Here is a 20,489-nt window from a genome sequence, read left to right as displayed (position 1 = left end):
ACATCTGAGAGAGGGAACGATTGACTCCTCCGGGTGGTCATGCTTGAACACACACACACCAACACATACATGCACACGTACAGTAATCTAGCATAACTGTTGTTTGCCACATTTGAAAAGGGTAAATCTGGATTTGACAAGTGTATTTCAATGGTGGGGTTAAAAAATGTTGCCTCTCTTAAACTGAATCCAGACTACTGGGTATCAAAACTGGTGGTATTTTCCTCAGAGTGTGCGGAGCAAATGAAACCTGCGGCACTTTCACCAACAGAATTGGCTCTTTTTTCTTCTTTTTTTTTTTGAAGATCAAATACTCTGCAGCCTCACACACCTGTGAACTCAACACCTACGAGGGCTTTTTTTAGTTTTGTAATAAACCTCCTGCTCATCAACGTCACCTGTCAAAAGAAACGATCACCTTCGATCTTTATGTTAACAGCATCGGCCGAAGAAAAAAAGGGGAAGAAAATCATTTGATAACCAAAGTGTCGCTACAGAAGCTAAAAAGAGACGTAAGAGACGTAAGAGACGTATTTTTCCTCTTCCTCCCCCTCATATTTCTCTATTTTCTGTGATCCCTCTGTTTTCCACCTTCATACAGCAACAACAGTTGAAACTAGAGCCAGAATTTATTCTCTTTCCCATTTCTCTGTAATATTTTCTAACTAATTAATATGGGCAGCAGCGAAGTTGCTCTTGCAACACGGGAGACATTGAACCCGGACAGAGTGCAGGATATGTTTAGACAAGCCAGGTGGCTTTCTCTCTTCATGCTGAAATGAAAGTCCTGAATTCTTTGAACTTACTGACACATCAGCGAGTCTGCGTGTAAAAAGAAAAAGGTGGGAAACGGTTTTGAGAGAAGAAAAAAAATGCAGCCAATTAAAAACCACTGGTTTGTATTCCCAACTGGTTGGTATTATTACTTTTTAAATCAGACAATTTACTTATATATATATATATACATACATACATACATACACACACACACACATATATGATCAAAGACCAGATTTGAAGTGGCAAAATAGCTATGCTCTATTCATTCCTTCATTTCTGCAGGCATCACACACACATTCTCTCACTCACTCACTCACACACACACACACACACACACACACACGCTCACTCACACACACAGAGAGCCAAGTTTAAAGAGCTGAAGGAAGAAGGTGAATAAGGCTGTCGACAGATTCTGTGCGTAAAATGGTTAAAGGTGAGGGCTGTGAAGCGGTGCTGTGCCATTACGCAGCCGCGTCTCACTCTTTCCCCTCTCGCTCTTTTTGTGAGCAGCACAAGCCGTCAGAGAGACAGAGCCGAGTGTCCCTGTATAGCAATCAGGACAATGTGCTGAATGGGCAGTCTAATTATAAATGTCCCATTTCGACTCGCGTTTGGTCCCCGGAACAGTCTTACCTTATGTGGAGACCTGCGGTCACAGCGACAGAGCAAGTGCCCGGATAACAGCAGAAAAGATCTGTCTGCTGCCATAACCCTCCACCTTCCTCCCCAAATCTTACTGTTTTAATGAAAATGGGGCAAGAGGGACAATTACCTTGTCTCGAATCAGCCACAGGTGTGACGTTTGTTCCGCTCCAAGAAGCGTGTTTAATAATTGGAATCATAATAGTAGTAATAAAGAAAGACACGGCAAGAAAAGGGGGTTTTTACAGGGTTTGCAGTGAATTCCAGTTACATGTTTTCGTGTCGATTTTTGGACTTTCAAATGTGGGCGCAACACACACGGGCAATATCGTGTCCAACCGCCCTATTTTTTTACGCAGTGCCACCTTTATTTTGGAGGTGGGTTATTTAATTTTAACATAAATAATCCCCGAGGAGCAGAAGAGTGGGGACATTTTTAAACTCCAGTCGAAGAGTTTGTTTTACGTTACAGTAGGCCAATACTGAAATGGTGATTGTTTTATTAAACCCGAGGTGATCAATTGTCTGTGTTATCTTGCAGAAAATGAGGGCAATAAAACAAATCACCCATGTTAAAAAGGCTGGAACAAGACAGCCTCTGTCAGTTCGGTGCGGGAGCGCCGAGCTTTACTGACTTCGGCTTAAATGGAAAACTGTTCAAGTGCATCTTCTGTAAATGGACAAGCCCTGCGATTGTTTCAATTTTATTTATGGCTTATGCATTCTTCTGAGGTCGATTCCCCTAACCTCTTAAGAAAGTGAAGGAAGAGCGCATTCCCTGGCTACAGAGAGACCATGTGTTGTTCTAAATACATTTTAATGCGCGTAAAAAAAAGCAGAAATGTGGACTATAATAAGAGCCAGGCGAAAGCTTCAAATAAACTTGTCCGGCTCACACGTAGAGACGGCAAACCTACCGGGACGCGCGTCCCTGTCAATGAAGAGTACCGCACTGTGGACGGACGCGAAACTGCTGCCAACGCCAGAAAAGTTACGGAACGTGTGAACACACGACATTACAGCGATATCGGCCTTTAAATACCCGCACCGGCGTGGCTTGGCACCAGCGCTCGTGTGCGGTGTTTGGTAGTATTAAAAAAAAAAAGTTTTGCGCGTCCAGTTTACGCCGCGGAACGCGACGAACGGTGGGTTGTGTCCGCCCGCGCCGCTTTACTTCTCCCTGCTGCAATAAGCAAGACAGATAAAAATGAGTTTTCTTTTATTAATTCGGGCCTCGCTGAGTTTGTTTCTGAAGTTAGACTTTGAACAAGTGCCGATTCGCCGTTTCGGAAAGAGCAGAGCCGCGGTAGCGCCGCGCCGCGCCGCGCGGTGCTCGACCCGCGCGCACTTTGCTTGTTTTGGTGAAGGAAAAAGCGTCAAAGCGACCGCAGCGATAAAAGTTGGGCGCTCTCCGGGTCTAATCCGCGTCACATTAACGTTTGGAAAACTTTCCGTCAGTACTGAGAGCGGGGAACGGACGCGCAGCCCCGGCGGACGCTGGAGCTGACAGCGCGGCGAAGCAATAAAACACAAGGTGAAAAATAACAGGGCGACACACAGCATGTTGAAAAGTGTAGAGGGCAACAAAAAACGTGTTGTTTACCTTGATGAGATCCGTGAAGAACGTGAAGACGATATCTGTGCTTCCTGTCCGCGCGTAAAGACTAAACTGCACTTTGAGGATCAGTGGAGAATCTGCCGAGCGAAAACTTAAGTCTGCTCACACGGGGCCATGAGGGGATCCCGCACACTCTCCCTGAACTTCAGCTGTCCAAAACTACAAGTACCTTTTGTTGTTCGCCTATTTGTTCTTTATCTCCCCCCTCTCTCTCTCCCTCTCTCTCCGTCTCTTGCTCTGGCTCTCTCGCTCACTCGGACAGGAGAAGGCGATGGGCAGAGCTGCTGTCAATCTCGGCGATCAATGCGCGCAGCCATGTCGCAAGTATTCAAAGCATTTCCCGTCGTGCAACATCAGAAAGTGAGTGGCCAGGGCATTGATCTGAGGAAGGCAAAGAGGCAGGACTCCCCCCTCCTCCTCCTCCTCCTACCAGACAAGAGATGCGAGGGAGAGAGAGAGAGAGAGAGAGAGAGAGAGAGATTGTTGTGAAATGAAAGTGGAGAGGGGAGGATGGTTGTAACTGGCCGCAGTTGGTTCGCTTTAATAAGATCACCTAAATGAACAGCTCGCAGTGACTACAGTTAAAAACGACTCCCCTCACCCGGACTGTGAAACACTTTTCTTTCTTTCTTTTGGTTTCACGGAAGCGCGTTTTTAAAAAATTACAATTATTATCATTATTATGAAATCGTGATCGATTCTTCAGGCGAAAATTTTTTGGGGGGTTGGGGAAAAAATAAAATCGGCATTTCTTTAGAAGAAAATGTGAAATGAGAGCCAGAGCAGGTGAGAGAAAAGAGGAGTTGGAGGTCAAGATTTTATTTGGTCAGACGGTGATTATATGAATAGATTAAATCGACGCTCAAATATTGTACAACCTTGTTCTCCCCAGTTCTTTTAAGTGATCATTGAAGTAAGGAATTCTTTTGCAAATGCTGATTCCAGAATAATTCGGCTCCTCCGTAAGTTTCGGGAATAATCACGCTGCTTTCTGGTTTCCATTTTTTCCCTTGACGGGTAATTAATATATGAAACACCGTCATTTTCAAAATATTATTACAACACGGTTTATTATTCTTGAACCTTCGAAATTTAAAAAGCCGAAAAACTGTGGCAACTATGGGAGGAAATAAATTACCAAAGAGATTACTTGAAGTAAAATAAAACGATTGTAAAAAATTGTAAAATTACTGTAAAATAATTGTTTTCCACCGTTAAATAAAAGCTCTATGTAGCTAAATTATTTTTTGTGTTTGTGTTAAAAGAAAATTAAATCCATGAGGAGGTTTAATACCCAGACTATAGAATCAATCAATACATTATGTTACCAACTCGCTCCTCCACACTGAGTTTATTTTATCCATTTACATCTATTTAAATGAGTCTTATAGGCCCTCTTTATTTTATATCTGGAGTTAGAGCTGGGCTGCACACAGAGGAGAGACTGTTAAACAGAAACAGAAGCCCTTTTTTCGACATTTATCAGCATTTAGAGGCCGTGGAAGTGATCAGAGGCCCGCACGTGCCAAACGCGCCAAATCAATTAAAGCAGGAGCGAGCGCGCCAAAATCACAAACACAAGAGCCAGCCGGTGCGGGGAAAGTTGTAATCTGTAAATCAGATGAAGCCTTTCTTACACGTCAACGCACAAGACGACACTCGACCGCCCTGAGCACCCCCACGAGCACCCATCACCCCCCCCCCCCCCCCCCTCCCCCAGGTAACATTCCATAAGTGTCACAACGGCAAACTATCACATATCAGGTAATCAGCAGTGAGAAAGTTACTTACAAAGAGAAGAGACAGCAGGAGGAAATTCTGATTGTTAGCTGCAGTCACACAGCTACGAGGAGAGGGAGGAGAGAGAGAGGGGAGGAGAGAGAGGGGAGGGAGAGAAAGATAAGGAGAGGAGAGAGGGAGATTGTGAAGGAGAGAGAGAAAGAGAGAGGAGATGGAGGGACCAGGAGTGGGGTAGAGGGGGTAAAGGGAAGGAAAGAGCGAAAGAGATGCCGACATCCATTCATCACGTGGCACCAAACTGTTCCTCACTGTCCACCAGCTCACCAAAGTCCACATCAGTCCATCCCCATTTAGAACTTTGTCAAAGAAAGAAAGAAAGAAAGAAAGAAAGAAAGAAAGAAAGAAAGAAAGAAAGAAAGAAAGAAAGAAAGAAAGAAAGAAAAAGGAAGCAAGAATCCCCCTTAAAAGCCCCATTTCTTTGCACTAAAGACATAAGTCAGAATCAAACCTGTCAAGTTTCCACGTCAACCCTAAATAAAAGCTCTCCGATTTGGCTTTTTCCGTTCTTCCACATCCATCCCCGATGATCCCTGGTACCATCTTCTCAGGTGCGGGACTTCTGGAGGGGGGCAGAACGTCTCTTGCGCGTGTCTCATGCGCCACCTTTTGGGCAGAGCTGGAAGTGCGCAGCTTCTCCGACACCACGGCACATGAATGATTCTCTCCACAAACTTCCTGCATCTTTTCTTCCTTCTTTATGCGGATTTGCGCATCATTGACGTACCATCAATGCAGCCATGACAGCAAATCTATCACTCACAACCACATTTTTTAAAAAAAGGGATCAAATTTTCATAAGCTGCTGGTTATCGTCACACTTTTGGGCAGGTTTACTTTGCCGAAACCGTTATGCTGGTTAACTCCTCCTGCTCCTGGCTCGGGTGTGTTCACTACTGGCATGTAAAGGACAGGTTAAACGCAGAGGTCACATCCACTACAACTAATTAGTGCGTGTGCAAATATTTCGGTTTCTTCCTTTTCTTGGGGCGATTATGGATGCAGCCGAGCAGGTGCCAGCAGGACTTGGGATGGTCTTCAAAACACGACGTTTCTATCGAGGTTACTGTAATGCCTTCCTCTTTGTAGTGCGGATGTGTGTGAAGCCTGCGTGAAGAGAAGAAGACAGTCCAACTTGTTGGGGGGTAATGCAGATGCATTTGCATACTCTGTGAGGCTTTGATGCATCTTAAAATCCAAGTCTAGCCCATAAATATTTGAAAAGGAGAGTGCATGAAAATCAACATTTTTGTTACATTAAATTAACATGTGTTCTTCTCCTGTTCTGCATGGTTAATTAGAGAACGCCATTCAGCCAGTGAGTGAGGTTCGGGTGGTGGGGGTGGAGAGAGGGAGGGGTTGTCTTTGATTACAGTGCACCAAGAGCCGCTTTTAAAGGTTTGCAGCTGGGATTTGTATCCTCGATGAGGCCTCATTCAGGGCTGGATTATTATAGGCAGCAAAAGTTCTGCGTTGAACTTGTGCGCGTGACGTTACTGATACCAGTCAGCAGCGATCAATACGCCCGCATGATGCCGTAATTGGCTGCAAGCGTTTTCAGATAACAGATGCTTGAACAGAGATGCGTCTCTGTCGACTGACACTGAACAATGACGCAACTCGCACTGTTTTTACTCGAGGACGCTCGTAGACGCTCAACAAACTCGATCAACTCATTGATTATTCTGACTCTTTCATGAAAACATTGATCAGAATGGCCCCGGAAACACCGAATTGTGCGGCTGAACAGCTTCAAAAGTCTATTATTAAGAAGCCTTTCTATGCCTGCTTATACATTCATTTTAATCATATAGTATCATATCTAAGAAGTGTGGGCAGTAACTAATTTTATTAATTTAATTATCTCAAACTTCCAGAACAGCTTTTACTCAACGGCCATTGATGAGCTAAGCCCCACCCACCTGACATGGGGCTGGATTTAAGAAGACTGTACAACCATCCCATGTAAAGCCCTTTAATGCATGTGCATGTGTGTGTGTGTGTGTGTCCCCTGGCACATGCGTTTCAATAGCAAAGCCAGGACATTGTTTTGGATGTGAGGACATTTTGCAAAGTCAGGACATATTGGGGGGCCTGACAACCTCAAAGGGCCGTTTGAACATTTAGAGTTGGTGTTAAGGTGACAGAATAAAGTTTTAGTCAAGGTCAGTGTGAGCGTTAGGTGACTTGTGATGGTTTGGGTTAAGGACTGAGAAAGGCATTATTTCAGCAAGGCCTCACAAAGGCAGAAATACAAGTATGTGTGTGTGTGTAATGGGGCTGAATACTGTGCAGGTTTGTCTTCAATAGAGAGACATATAATTCACCGTATGTCTCAGACACAATAACCATAACGCTATATTATTCGGAGCATTCGCTATATTATTATTAAGCATCACTAAAAACCACCGTCAGGGTCGTTCGTCCCTGACCCCAACAGCCTGGATACACATGCATGCCACTATTTGCACTGATGCAAATGATCCCTCTCCCACTCGGGGAGCTCTGTTCTCATTAGCTGACCCAAATCTCCTTTCTGTGACTCCCGATTCCATCAAAGTTTAGTCAGGATCTAATATTTCCTTTCAAGTTAACAGAGGCGCTGATTAATCGTGTCGAAATAAGGAGCGCGACATGCCAATTCTAATTACACACTTAACGGGGACGCCGTCGTGCAGCTGGCACCGGCACGTTAATCCCGCGGCGCTCCCGACGACGCTCCAAGCGGTTCGATTTTTTACCTGCTCTGCGCTGATGGGGCCCCCGCCTGGAATCTGTGAATGTACAACAGATTATTGTCGGGCGGCAGCCTCCTCTGCTCCAATCTGATGGTTTTTCTGCTCTTGTTCAGCCTCGCCGATGATATCGCGTCTAATGTCTAACCGTTTTATTGGAACCATTACACGTGGCACATCCTGTGTGTGTGTGTGTGTGTGTGTGTGTAGAGAGAGAGATAGAGAGTGCTGCTAGATTAAAGAGGAAGCCCAGGGGCATTTGGTTCATTTACAAAGCAAATACTTTCATGTGCCAAAAAGGCATAATTCACTGTAGGTATTATAAAAGCTTTCCATGAAAAAGAAACGAGATGAGTTTGTTCTTGAACGCACCACAGGATGTTGTGCGTTTAATCACCTGTGCTTAAGGAATTGTCGTCACCTGCCGTTTAGACCCTGGAACTGTAGAAACTGGACTGTTCTAATGCGCCTTAGCTGCTCCAGCAGCTGGAAAAAGGAAGATCGGAGAGACGTCATTGTTTAGTTTAGGTTGAAGAGCCGCAATTTAGCAATCTCCTTTATTCTTTCTTACAAGCGCAGACGCGTTAGGAATCACTGAATATTCTTCCCAGCTCTTCAATTATTCAACAAATCACCATTCCGTTTCTTACATATTTAAAATAAAATTGCCGTGGAGCTCAGAAATGATAAAACAGCATAAAATAGTCTTTGGGAATCAAAGCACCTTTTGCAGCGGCTCCCCTGGTTTTGTATTTGTACAATCGCACTACAATCGGGAAGCGCGCGGAGGAGGCGTCGGCAACGGCGTGAACGGTGGTGGAGGGGGGCAAAATGTGGCAACAATGCGGGGCCGAGAACTAGCCCGGGCTCTTCCTTCCTTTCCCCTCCGTTCAGCTGTCGCAGAGAGGAATAAGGGAGGCTGGGACGTGACGGGAGCTTCTTTATTGCCATTAAACCAAACTTCTTTCATTTCCTTTTCACCCTCCGATAAGCAGCCCCTTACAGGGAGCCGAGCTGATGAGCCCTAAAAGAAATGTAATTTCTCCAGCCAGCAAATATTTAGTAAAGGATTAATGCGGGAGGCCTTGATTGCGTTTAACTGAACAGGACCCCATTAGCATAATAGGCCCTCTTTGATTCTCTTTGAAGTCCAGAGCACAGAATAACAAATGTACAAGAACCAGCAGCCAAACGTCAACGCATGGAGATGCCACAATCCCTGGTGGAGGGTCTCGGGGTGAATTTTTGCAGGAGGAGGGGGGGAAAAAAACACCCCGTTTTATTGCAAAATAAGCAGAATAGAGGATGGGATGGGTGTTGTAGCCACCAGGGCCAGCAGGCACCGTGGGGCCCACCACCCTGGAGGAGAGAGGAGAGGGGAGAGGGAGGAGAGGAGGCAGCTCAGGGAGGCGCATCCGACCTCATTCAGGTGCTTTTCCAGGCACATGCAAACGAGTGTAATTACCCCCCTCCAATTAAAGATAAAGATGTCACTGGGGAGGGAGCTGCAACACAAGCCCGCTACCAGCCGAGTCCACGCCGCTACCATCCACGGGCGCCTTCAATTTTCCGGCTGATAAATATTTTTGCTGTAAAGGAGCAAAGACCGCTAACGACGGGGTTTAAAACATTCTCTCTGAGTCTCTCTTTTTGAATCCGAAGTTCAATACGTGCATTTCTCATCTTCTCCGAGGTTTCTTTCACAATTGCGGCGGAGACGCGTTTCATGATTTAAAGATACGAATTCTGTACTTCAGAATCCAGAGTTATTAGTATCCACCTTCCTGGCTGGAAGTACACGGAATTAAAAATGCCCTTTTTGAAACCAAAAACACTTTGAACTTGAGAAACATTTCAAACACACCCCCACCCCTCCTTTTTCCCCCTCTATTTTTGTATTGAAAGTTCACCTCCTCCATCGTTCTTTCTCCCAATAAAAGATGTGGAGGTTCAAACAGAATCTCCAGGCTGTGACAAATGCGCGTTTTGTACATGATTACAATAAAAAGGTGTTCAAATTTAAGACAACAAAGCCTCTTCTTGGGCGTAAAATGGATTTTCTTGACATAACTCCAATTTCCTTGTCATATAACGGCACCAATGAAATAAATGTCTGATTTAAACCCAATTTGTTGTTAATATCTTTAATATTCACTTTTTTTTCATTTTCTTTAAAAAAAAAAAATTATGCATCCTTCTCTTCTCACACAGAAAATATGTTAAAGTTTATCCTGTTGTAAGCAAAAATAAAATTCATCTGGAGAAGCTATAAGGAGCGTGGCAGTGCTACGGGGGGGCGCGGTGATACTCCGAGTGCTCGTATGAATGTGACGTACAACATGATAAAAATACTCCCTCTGTCTTCTCTGTACCTTCGGAAAAGAACGGAAAAGTCAGGAAACATGATCAGATGCTCTTTTCCAAAGGGCAGCGAGGTGTAGGAAACATCTCCGGTCAGCTCCGGGCGACGCTTGTCCAGGCCGGCGCCGCGTCGGAGGGAACGTTAGCGTTCGGAGCGGCTTTTGTGCTGCCGGGAGAGAAATTAAACCAAAATCCTCTTTTGGCACCGAGTCGTCGGGCTCGGAGAGCAGCCTCAGTGTCCGGAGATGGCCTGAGCTGAGGAGCAGGAGGAAGAGAAAGGCAGAGTGAGCGGGGGGAGGGTGGGGGGGGGGGCACGTGAGAGTAGCAGGTGCCACAACTGAAAATGTTGAAAGCGCGGACGGGTCAACGGGAACTTGAATAAAAATCCGAGCAGCAGCAGCAGAGTACACGCCACAGCTAAGAATGCACAAAAGAAGCAAAGCAATAACGCAACGCAGCAAACAGGAAATCGAGCTTTGGTTGGTGTCACAGGCTCTCTTCCCCTGATCACGGCTTTTTTTGGCTAATGAGGCAGTAAAATGACACAAAGCCTCTCTTTTCCCAGCAACAGCGCTGGTATCTGCTGCCTCTCCTCGCCTCCGTCAGCCTACAGATGGGGAGCTAATTGGTGTGGTGGAATGCAGCTGCGCCGCCGCCGAACTGTCAGGGCGCTAAATCAAAAGGTGTCTCTTTTGTTAATTATACACAATGCTACAAACAGCCGCCACCTTTCTTTTCCTCCAGCATCTTTAAATATTTTGGCAGCGACGCAAAGAGGAAGAAAAAAGGGGAAAAGAGAACAATTTACACACAATTATCACAGTGGGACGAGCAGACGTTTGTTTGGATGACAATATCAGCGGGGGGGGGCGGGGGGGCTTCACGACACAGACGACAACAGCTAGCATGCGGCGGGACTCGAGGCGCGCGGGCAGCGGCGAGGCCTCGGAAAAATCGTTGTGAGCATGCAAGAGGGCGCTTACTTTTACATCCCGGGATCAGACAAAAGTGTAGTGGATCCCGTTGCTGAGAGGAGAGGGGGGTGCCAGAGATACGGGAGGAAGAGGAGGCGGGGGAGGGGGCGGCGGCGGTGGTGGTGGCGGCGGAAGAGGTGGGGAAGGAGGGGTGTGGAGGTTAGCCAAAGGTGGAACTACAGAGGAGAGGACAGGTGGGAGACAGAGGGGAAGAAGACCACAGGACAGCTTCAACTTCAGGTGAAAGTGTCTTAGGAACCACTGTTCAACCCCCCCAACACATTTATTCCTGTGTCAACATTAGGGAAACAGATTTTATTTTTTTTTACACTTCAAAGATTAACTGCTTTTTTTCGGAGCGCGTTCTACCCGTGTGGCGTTTCTGTGCGTCGGTTATCTTAACGCAGCTGCCAGCTCTTATTAAAAGGCTCTTAACACAGTTTTCGTGCACTCGTGGTCACGAGAGCGGCGAAGGATCAACGCTACTGTCTAGACTGCAGGTGAAGTGACATAAACGGCCTCTCCCCCCACAGCTGGCGCCCTCCTGCCACACCTGCAGCGGCAGTCAGACGCTTCTTGTACATTTAAATGAGCATCGCTCAAATTAGGTTACTGATTTCTGCCGTCAGATGATGCATCAGTGTCACGGGGGGGGGGGGGGGGCGGATTCGCTTCCGCAGGTGCGAGCGCGACCAGAAGAAAGTCCGAGGAGAAGACGGGTGACCTCTGACCTCAGCGAGTGGTGGGAAGTGTCCGGGGATCAGAGCCAAATCTGGTGTCATTAGCATGTACTTGAGGTCGTTTTTAACTTGAAAACCTTAAAACAGCACACATTTACACCCCCCCCCCAGGAGAGATGTGATAAATATCATTTTTAATGAGCCGCTGAATGAGATGGCCTCATCTTCATCCGTCTCTTTTGTTTCACAAGGTTTCAGCTGTTTGGTGATTAAATACTTGCAGCATTATTTCAGCTTAATTCCTGCATTTTAAGAGAAAACATGCGATTGTGATGTGAATGCAACGCTGCATTTCATCTTTAATGCCAACATTTAGTCGGCTTCACGCTATATGAATAGAGGAAGAGGAAGTTTTAAATGAGTCACTCTCTGGAGTATTCATCGACAGTAATTACAGAATACTTATTTTGGTTTTATTTTTAAAATATGATTTAAAATAAAAATGTAAAAGGCGGCTATTTAATAAAGACTGAAGGTGATTTGTGCTGCATATTCCTGCTTTTCTTTCAGCATTATTGAAGCCTCTTGTTCAAAATACTGTGGAAAAGGCTCCTCTTTTTTTAATTCAAGGATTAAAAGAAAGGAGCACCAGCTCGCCTTATTTTAACACCAAAGCGAAGCGAAAGTCACTGATTCCGTCTCCGCTGACAAGATGCCACCAGTTATATTCCCTGACATTTTTCTGTGCCGGAAATAATGTTATAATTGTTGACTTTGCCTCGCTGTGCACATTAAGCTTCCACATGCGCTGACAGCTTGAGCGTGAGCGTGTGTGACAGATGTGCGCGCGTGTGCTGCAGGCGTGCGTGCGCCCGGCAGACTGACAACCTGCTGCAGCTGCGCTGGAAACGAACTTACGGTGGAGTTAAGAAAAAAAAAGAAAAAAAAAGAGGGAGATGAAAAGTGAGTGAAGTGTCTTTTATGCAGGTTCAGAGCTGCGTTCAAAGCGGCGGCGGCGGTTCTGCGGGAGGAGGGTGTGACGGGGTCATTGATCAGCGCACAAAATGGCCTCATCAAGAGATTCCTCCCCTGTCTGGAGGATCTGACACGGATCGCAATTACAGGCTATCTGAGAGGCTAATGTTCAGATATTAGGAAGTGAGCAACCATGCCCGGCAACCTGATGCCCTTCTCCCCCCCCCCACCACCCGCCCACCCAAAAGATGTAAATTGAGGCGGGTGGGGGGGGTTTATTGAAGAGCTGGGGGGCTTTTTTCCCTCAGATCTGAAGATTATTCACGCATTTCTGTTGAAAATGCATAAATGTTCAACAACTCGGGGGCCTGCGGGAAGAGAAAATCATGGGAGGTGATTCCGTAAATGACCGACCTGCGACGAGTTTGCTCTTGAGCGACGCCTCAGAGGCCAGGGTGTACGACATGGTGATGATCCTCTCCTGCTCCTGCAGGGCCAGGGGCCCCACCTCTGGCTTGTCCAAGGCCACGGTGGACGCGATGTTCTGCACACTGTCCCAACAGGATAAAGAACACCCAGTTCACAGAAAACCAGCGCGTTCTTTTTTAAGGGAGCTACAACGTCGTCGTTGATGTCTCAAAATTGTTGTGATAGACGGAATTCCAACTACTGCTAGACACCCAAGTGTCCCTCTCTACTGGGACAGCTCACCTGGACTTGGCCAGGAGGCTCTTGATGCGCTCCACTTTACGATGGCGGTCCTCGACCTCCTCGGGACTGAGCGGCTCCTCGGGCTCCGAGTCCACGTAGCGCTCTGGAATCAGCACCTTCTGGGGCAGAGACAGCTGCCCCAAAGACAGAAGGAGTGTGTGAAGAGCAGCTTTTGCGCAATTCCACCGTTGAGCCGAAGAAACCAGACGTTATTTTTTGACGGTCCAAGAGCCTCATGGGGCTGGAGGACGTGGCGGTGTTGCTGATGTCATCCATTTTTTCCACCCTCGTCCTAACAATATTTAAACCTTCAATTAGCGGCCTGGAGGCCGTAATGACTTCCTGTACCTCTTTGTTTAGGTCCACATCGTAGTTCAGAGGCTCCAAGTTGACCTCGTTGGTGGGGGGGCTCATGGCCGTGGAGCAGAAGGTCAGCCATTCGTCAGAGTGTGGACGGGGCCTCTCTTTGTGCTCTGGAGGTCTTTCCTCCCCCTGAACGCTCCTGACTCCGTGCGCCTCCTCCCCCTGCACCGCCCGTTCCAGTAACTGCAGGTCAAAGTCATGCTCTCTCTTCCACTGCTCAGTGAACAAAAGAGACGACAAAAAAATTACAGGATTCTGCACAATAAAGGCAATATTTAACTGAGCAATACCGTGGTGATACACCGTACAGGCTGCAGGGTGTGTGTGTGCGCGTGTGTGTGTGTGTATGTGTGCGTGTGTGTGTGTGTGTGTTTAAAAGAAAATAAAGAAATAAATACGCAGCATGCATTCATGCTCTGATACACGTGATTGAGCTGCATGCTGAAACACAACCGGACGTTTAAACAACACAACGAGACACACAGGACTAACTTCACTCTTAATGACCACAGTTTCACCACACATGCACACAGACGCGCACACAAAATACAAATCTAATTAACAAAAAACATGGCAATGAATTCATTAAAAAAAAAAATATTTATTAGCAAACATTCACATTATAAAATCGGAGGGCTCTTAAAACTAGTAATTAATTATTGGATAAAACCTCAGACACTGTGGTCTTTGAAACTGTATAAAGCGAATGTCAAACAAACTTGAGCGACTGACAAGTGGATTTTGGGACAATAGTCCGCCCAAACCCTATTAACGCTCAGTCTCTAACCTTCATTTTAGTACAAAATAAATTAACGAATGAATCATGATTAAGGAAATAACGCCGCATTAGGCTGAAATGAGACAGCTGAAAAAGCTGGAGGCTGATTTAGCTAGATGCATATCAACGTTTTGGTCAGTAGGAAATAAGGCACTTTCTTTTTTAAAAGCATAAACTCAGACTCACACGTATAGTAGACAGACGAGCACACAAAGTACACACACACACACACGCACACACACACACACAAACAGGATGTGTGAGTGAAAGGATGGATGTGGATCCGAGTGTCCGCGATGCAGAAAGAGAAGCTGCTGTGACAGGACAGGCAGAACGGGAGCAAAACTCCGTAATAGAAAAGCATTTAGTGTCGAGAGTGAAGGCGCCAATGCTGGAAAACACAGAAAAGGCCAGAAAGTAGAAGAGGGGAGGTGGACTTTGTTCTGTTTGAGCTCATTAGGATGATGGCTGAGATATGGTTTGAAATTAAATTCGCATATAAATGAATGGCAGCACTTCAAAAGGTGGCCTTCCCCCATCCCAGCTCCTGGAATAATGACCATTCCTCCATTCAGTCATCAAATGAACACACGTTGGTCAACATTCTCCTCATTCTTTAACATCTGGAGCTGACAGACTTGTTTTTTAAGGTTATTGTACACGCTATTGTTGCTAGAATGAGGCATCCGTCTCCTCAGACGTCTCTCCACAGCAGATACATTGTCTCCACACAAACGTACAGGCGAGCACAGTTAGTTGCATCAATAATTCCTCTTAATGGCTACACTGGAATCGAATGGCTGCGTGGTTACTGTGGTTACCGCTCTAACTAACATCTGGTGAATTCTCACTGCTGTAGCGAAAAATAAACCCCAACCTGGACACCAACATGCACGATCAAAGGTAATTATGAATTGATACTAATTATATTGAAAGGGAGGGTAATTGCAGACGGCCTACACCAAGAAACCGCATGCTTGACCGTCGTGGATCAGCGCCCCCGGTTTGGTTCACGTCATGCGTGAGAGTGTGCGGAACATACTGATCCCAAATCTGCTGAGAGCGGCCGCGGGGAGGACAGGGCGCGCGGTGACGGGGAGGCGTGGCGGTCTCCTTGGCTCAGGGTGCGTTTGCGTTGGCGGACGAGAGCCTTCTGGTGCCTCTTCATCCTCTCGAGCTGCTCGTCGGCGCTCATCTTCGCCCGCTGCCTCTGTGCCGTGTCCCCGGAGTACAGGCGCTCCAAGGCGCTCTTTGGTCGCTCCTGAGGGGGGGGGGGTAAAAATGTACGGCTCAAACTAGAAATCTGAGGGCTTCCGGCCGAGTTGTGTCTCACCGTCACCCCCGAGGCCGAGGCTGCTCTCCGGAGGGTCACGTACGAGGAGATGCTGGACGACTGATTCAGGCTGAATGAGAAGCTGCTGGCCCCTGTGGGAGATACCAACCCCGAGGGGTTTTACGTCCAAATGACAGCAATCTGTAAATGCTGGTGGCGCCGTGGCGTGCGTACCTCTGCTGGGTAGTGTCTGGTAGCCGTCGGGACCGGACACGCCCACGCCCACGTGGCTGGAGCCGTCTCCCGCTCCCACCAGCTCAGGGTCGCTCAGGAAGGGCCTGAGCTCGCCCTGGGGTTGAGAGACAGATGAGAGATGGTGGATTTTGGTGCCGGTGCTGCCCGCAGGCCCCAGCATCTCGCCCTCTCGCTACCTTAGCGTCGCCGTTGCTGAACTGGCCGATTTCTCGGTCCCGTTTGCGCTCGTCTGACTGGCGTTTGAGGCCGCGCACGGACGTGTGCCTGATGACTGTTGTTTCTCGGGGTAAAGGGGGCACCGCGGGGGGGTTCTCATCGTGACTGTAGAGCTGAGGTAGAGGAGGTCTTGGAGGCACGTCATCCTCACCCTGAACACAGAGCAGCACGCAGGGCCTCTTTCCTTTAAAAGCCTTTTTAAAAAATCTGGCTGTAAAATGCTGGATTTGTTCACTAAAGACAAAGAAATGTTGTTTTATTCCTGCTGGGCTTCATCATAATGGGAAGACATTTACCCCTTCCACAGAGCTCACTCACCCACTGAGGCCCACGGGCTGAAACGGTGGGTGCGTGGCTGCTGGGGCTGAGGTGGGGGCTGTGCTGCTCCTCAGACAGTCTCATCTCCATAGAAGACGGGCTCTCCGACACTGAAGGCACTGATGACGCCGCCATCGAAGGCACAAATTTCCTCTCTGGGGGATTCAATGTTTATGAATGCAGCACGAATGCGCGGACTGGGAAAGACAATGCAGCCCCCCCCACTGGGAAATGTTCCCAGCATTAGTGTCTAATATACATCTAAGTGCTTTAATGAGGCGATAAAGTAGTGTGGCCCTCCTTGCTTGTACAGCATGAGCGGATGTTGCCCATTCCGGCGCCTCTAACCTGGGTTGGTAACGGAGGAGATGGTGACTTGGTAGTTGGCTTTACTGGTGCTGAGGCCTGCGATGACGTCCTCGATCCTCCACAGCTCCTTCCTCATCTGGACTTTCTCGTGCTGCACAGAGAGGGTTGAAAATAAATCACACTATTCAGAGAAAAAGGAGCACCTCAGTCCGCGCACGCGCGCAACGCACGCCGGTTCAGGGAATTCCGCCTGTGTTCACACACCTGTGTTCTTCATTTTGACTCCAAGGACTCAAATACCTGAGAGAAACGATTAAACCACGGACCTGAGGAAGATCGCTGCGGCTCATCCGCCCCTCCAGGGCCACCTTCAGCCACTCCACGTCCCTCTCCAGGCGGCTGTACTCGTTCCAGGCGTTCTCCATCTCCTGCAGCACAAGGCGGCATCATGCGACAGCGGCACGTCAGCTTCGCAACCATTAACGCGTTAACAGGCGCCCGTTAACACGTAGAGTCGATCCCACGCACGGCGAGAGCCAGCTGGGAGACGCTCGGCACGTGCGATAATTTCACCTTCTCGGCTGGAGCCTTTTTTATCATCTTTTTATTTTTCCCATCTCATCTGTGCTGTTCTCTCATTCTTACAAACATTTAGGATGCAGCTATATAAGCAGAGAACTTATTTGAAACAGAAAAAAAGGACTCGGTTTAAAAGGAAGTGTGAGTAGAACACCTGCTAAAGAGAAAAGAAGTGCATTGTGGGAGATCCGTGTCTTACTGTGGAGACTTGGGATATCTCGGCCCTGATGTGCACGACGTCCTCCTGCAACAATTTCTGCTGGTAGGCGATCTTCTCAGCGTGGGCCGGCTGGTCCCTGTACTGCTCCATCTGCTGGTGCAAAACGTCCAGCACCGACTCCAGCTTGTCCTGGATACGGACGCCGCAGACGCGGTCACAACACACGCTGACCGGAGCAAACAGCTACTAAATATGGAAGAACACAAAGAGGCGCAACGACCTTGTCATCTTTTAAAGAGCGGATTTTGGCCTCCAGCTCCTGCAGGATCTTGTCTTGTTCGCACAGTCGGCTCAGCTTCACCTAAAGGGGGGGAAAAAATATGAAAGCAAGGTTAGCGTGAAAGCTAACCCCTCGGCTTGGCTCTGAACGCTCCGCCAAGCGTGGAGAAGATGTATGAAACAGCAGAAAAGATGCGGCGCAGTATCTGTTACACCGCGAGTCCATTATTTCATTCTTGTCTTCATTTATTCCAACGGCGCCGCCAGAGAAGAAGAATTGATCTCCTGTAGTTGTTGCCCGCTTTCAAAATATGTCAATAACCCTCATCGGTGCGAGAGCGGCCCAGAGGAATTCCTCTCATCAGCGCAGCGAGGAATATCAAACGGCTCTCCACCGTCTGGTTCGGGGGTGAGATCTGGTAATGCCCATTATGACTAATCATAATCAAAAATCCATATTTTCAAATTCACTTTTGGAGAGAAGCGTGCTCATTGGGAGTGACAGATTTGTTTTCCCAGAAATGGCTTCTGCATTTCTGAAAACAACATAAGATCTTCCTCACACACTGCAGCTCTTCCTCGGATCTATTTATCATTCTGTTCAATTAATAATTAAGCTGCTGTTTTTTTTTTATTATTTTCGCGGCTGTTTATTGTTGTTTTTAATTGCATGAAATATTCAGCGTTCAGACAATTTTACTGGCAATTTCTTATAAATTGTTAAAGTGGAACAATGCTAATGATGAAAAGCCAGGACATCCATCTGATTTACCTCCATTCAGCAGAAAACAAAGAGCCGGAGAAGCGGGATCAGGCAAATCAAACTGAAAAATTCAGCAGCTCAACATCTTAAACTCCCATTACATGTATTTTTCCCTTTAAATTGCGGGGAGGAAAATAAAGAGAGTGGTCGATACTCTCAGGCCCTCACTGAGCGGCGCGGATGCTTGTCCCCACAGTGTTGCAATGTACACACGTTGCCTTTCCTCCACAGCCTCTGTTTACCACGACTTAAGTACACACACGCGCGCACACACACGCACACACCAACCACAGTGAAGTCAGCCGCTTCTCTGCAGTAGATTGAAGGATTCAGGAAAAAAAAAGGGCAGACGGATAAACAGCTCTTGTGCTTCGAATCAGCAATTCACTTACATCCGCGTCACTCTCTGCAATCTTCACAGGCCTCGACGGTCGTTCTGCTTTGAAGCTCTCACGTCCGGTGACCTTGAAGCAGACGAACACCAGTCACGAAACAGACGGAGCACGAGACGGCCACGTTCAGCGAGGCCCCGGCGAGCCGCGTGCTTCAGCGCAATCAAAGGCAAAAAACATGACACCAAACCGGAACACACACTTTCACACACATGGGGGCAGGTGGAGGTCCTGCAGTCTGGTTTCTGGGATGGATTCTTGGTCTGATGACATCAAAGTCGTCGCAAATTTGGTGTTTGGTGATCAAATGGAGTTCAAAGGTTCAAATGCGATTTGTTTTTTTTATATCCTCGTTTTGCTAATTGGGGACTGAGATCATCTTGTTCCGAACATAAGGCAGGATCCGGCGGCGTGTCATCTGCCTCAGTTACCGATGGATGGAAAGTGTGGGCGGAATATTCGGAACAGAACCACATCAGGGCGGCCACACCCAACAAAGCGGCAGCGGTGCACACCAGTGCAAACGGCAGGCCCTCTAAATGGGGCGATCGTCCCATCTGACGCGTCAAAAAAAACGGTCAGAGTCAATTACTAGTCACGCTGAGCGCTGACTTATTTATTACGTGGTTCTGGAGGGAGTTTCGTCAAGGCTGGGAAAATGATTCAATGAATCTGCGAGATTTGTTTGCATGGAAACGACCAGATTCTCCGCGTTTGAATTAGCAGCATTTTTATTTGTTAAATGATCGTTGTCAACTGGTGACGTCTTAGTGCTAATGAATTTGAAAGGAACGCCATCGTATCAATGATTAATGGACTTATCACAGCTAGTTAGCTTTATAGTGTTGTTGCACGTGACTGGTCGTTAAACGGGCACCAGTGGGGCGAGTGAAACGACTTCATCTCAAAATCGAGCCGCGGTGTTGGGCGGGTCGCAGCCATCCCTTCCAAATCTTCCAATAATTCCAGGGATGCATGAACGTTCCTTTGGAAAAGGAGGGAAAATGTCCGTTTCCCTCCCCTCATCCTTACAGTCCAACACTGCCCTGCCTGGATGAGCTGTCTCCTGATCTGGGACATAAACAGGAAGTGGAGCGGAGCTGCAGGATGTACAGGAGAGCTCCCTCCACGTTAGCCTCTGTGTGGTATAAAGAGGCAACAACTCAGAGTTGGGGATTAGCAACGAATCGGATTCTGCCTGATTTCTCTCCCTCCACAAGGCAGGTAACAAACATTTTCCTCCCACCGTCACAGAGTGAGCAGACAGAGCATCGCGAGAAGAGTGAGAAGACAGACAAGAGGAGACATCAAAGAGGAAGGGAGGATGCAGAAGGGGGAGGAAGCAGAGGATGAAGAGGAGAAAGGTTCTTTTATCGGGGCCCACCTTCAGATCTAGATACTCCAGGTCCTTCTTCAGTTGTACATAAGTATCATCGGCCTTTAAATGAGCAATGGAGACATAAATCAATTGAAATGAAGCTGCAAATGATAATGCTTGGCCAGAGGACTCCCAAGGCCTTTATTTTCC

General features: G+C 47.4%; 2 protein-coding genes across 17 annotated transcripts in view; both read right to left on the bottom strand.

Annotated features, from left to right (window-relative positions):
- The window catches only part of sox6 (SRY-box transcription factor 6), a 104,535-nt gene extending 101,065 nt beyond the window's left edge, over positions 1-3,470 (bottom strand). For all 5 annotated transcript variants that reach the window (XM_011610181.2, XM_029845736.1, XM_011610183.2 and 2 more), the window contains exon 1: positions 3,029-3,470. The gene's annotated coding sequence lies outside the window, so the exon portion shown is untranslated. The remainder of the gene's footprint in view (positions 1-3,028) is intronic.
- A 1,302-nt stretch (positions 3,471-4,772) lies between these two features.
- plekha7b (pleckstrin homology domain containing, family A member 7b) overlaps positions 4,773-20,489 on the bottom strand; it is a 47,599-nt gene continuing 31,882 nt past the window's right edge. For 4 of the 12 annotated variants that reach the window (XM_029846606.1, XM_029846608.1, XM_029846612.1 and 1 more), the window contains 16 exons: positions 20,346-20,399; positions 18,962-19,033; positions 17,808-17,888; positions 17,567-17,716; positions 17,115-17,216; positions 16,828-16,939; positions 16,480-16,634; positions 16,122-16,313; positions 15,925-16,039; positions 15,751-15,842; positions 15,460-15,678; positions 13,625-13,852; positions 13,277-13,410; positions 12,980-13,116; positions 10,920-11,086; positions 9,693-10,191 (listed from right to left, as the gene is read on the bottom strand). In XM_029846606.1, coding sequence (XP_029702466.1) covers positions 10,935-11,086; positions 12,980-13,116; positions 13,277-13,410; positions 13,625-13,852; positions 15,460-15,678; positions 15,751-15,842; positions 15,925-16,039; positions 16,122-16,313; positions 16,480-16,634; positions 16,828-16,939; positions 17,115-17,216; positions 17,567-17,716; positions 17,808-17,888; positions 18,962-19,033; positions 20,346-20,399 — 1,995 coding nt within the window. In that variant the 3' untranslated portion in view covers positions 9,693-10,191; positions 10,920-10,934. Of the gene's footprint in view, positions 5,948-9,692; positions 10,192-10,919; positions 11,087-12,979; positions 13,117-13,276; positions 13,411-13,624; positions 13,853-15,459; positions 15,679-15,750; positions 15,843-15,924; positions 16,040-16,121; positions 16,314-16,479; positions 16,635-16,827; positions 16,940-17,114; positions 17,217-17,566; positions 17,717-17,807; positions 17,889-18,961; positions 19,034-20,345; positions 20,400-20,489 lie in introns of those variants that run through there. The other 8 variants (XM_029846611.1, XM_029846616.1, XM_029846615.1 and 5 more) reach the window with 5 other exon arrangements.

This window comes from Takifugu rubripes, chromosome 13 (genome assembly GCF_901000725.2).
Source record: "Takifugu rubripes chromosome 13, fTakRub1.2, whole genome shotgun sequence".
Taxonomy (NCBI): Eukaryota; Metazoa; Chordata; class Actinopteri; order Tetraodontiformes; family Tetraodontidae; genus Takifugu; species Takifugu rubripes.
This window is presented reverse-complemented; position numbering and strand designations above follow the sequence as displayed.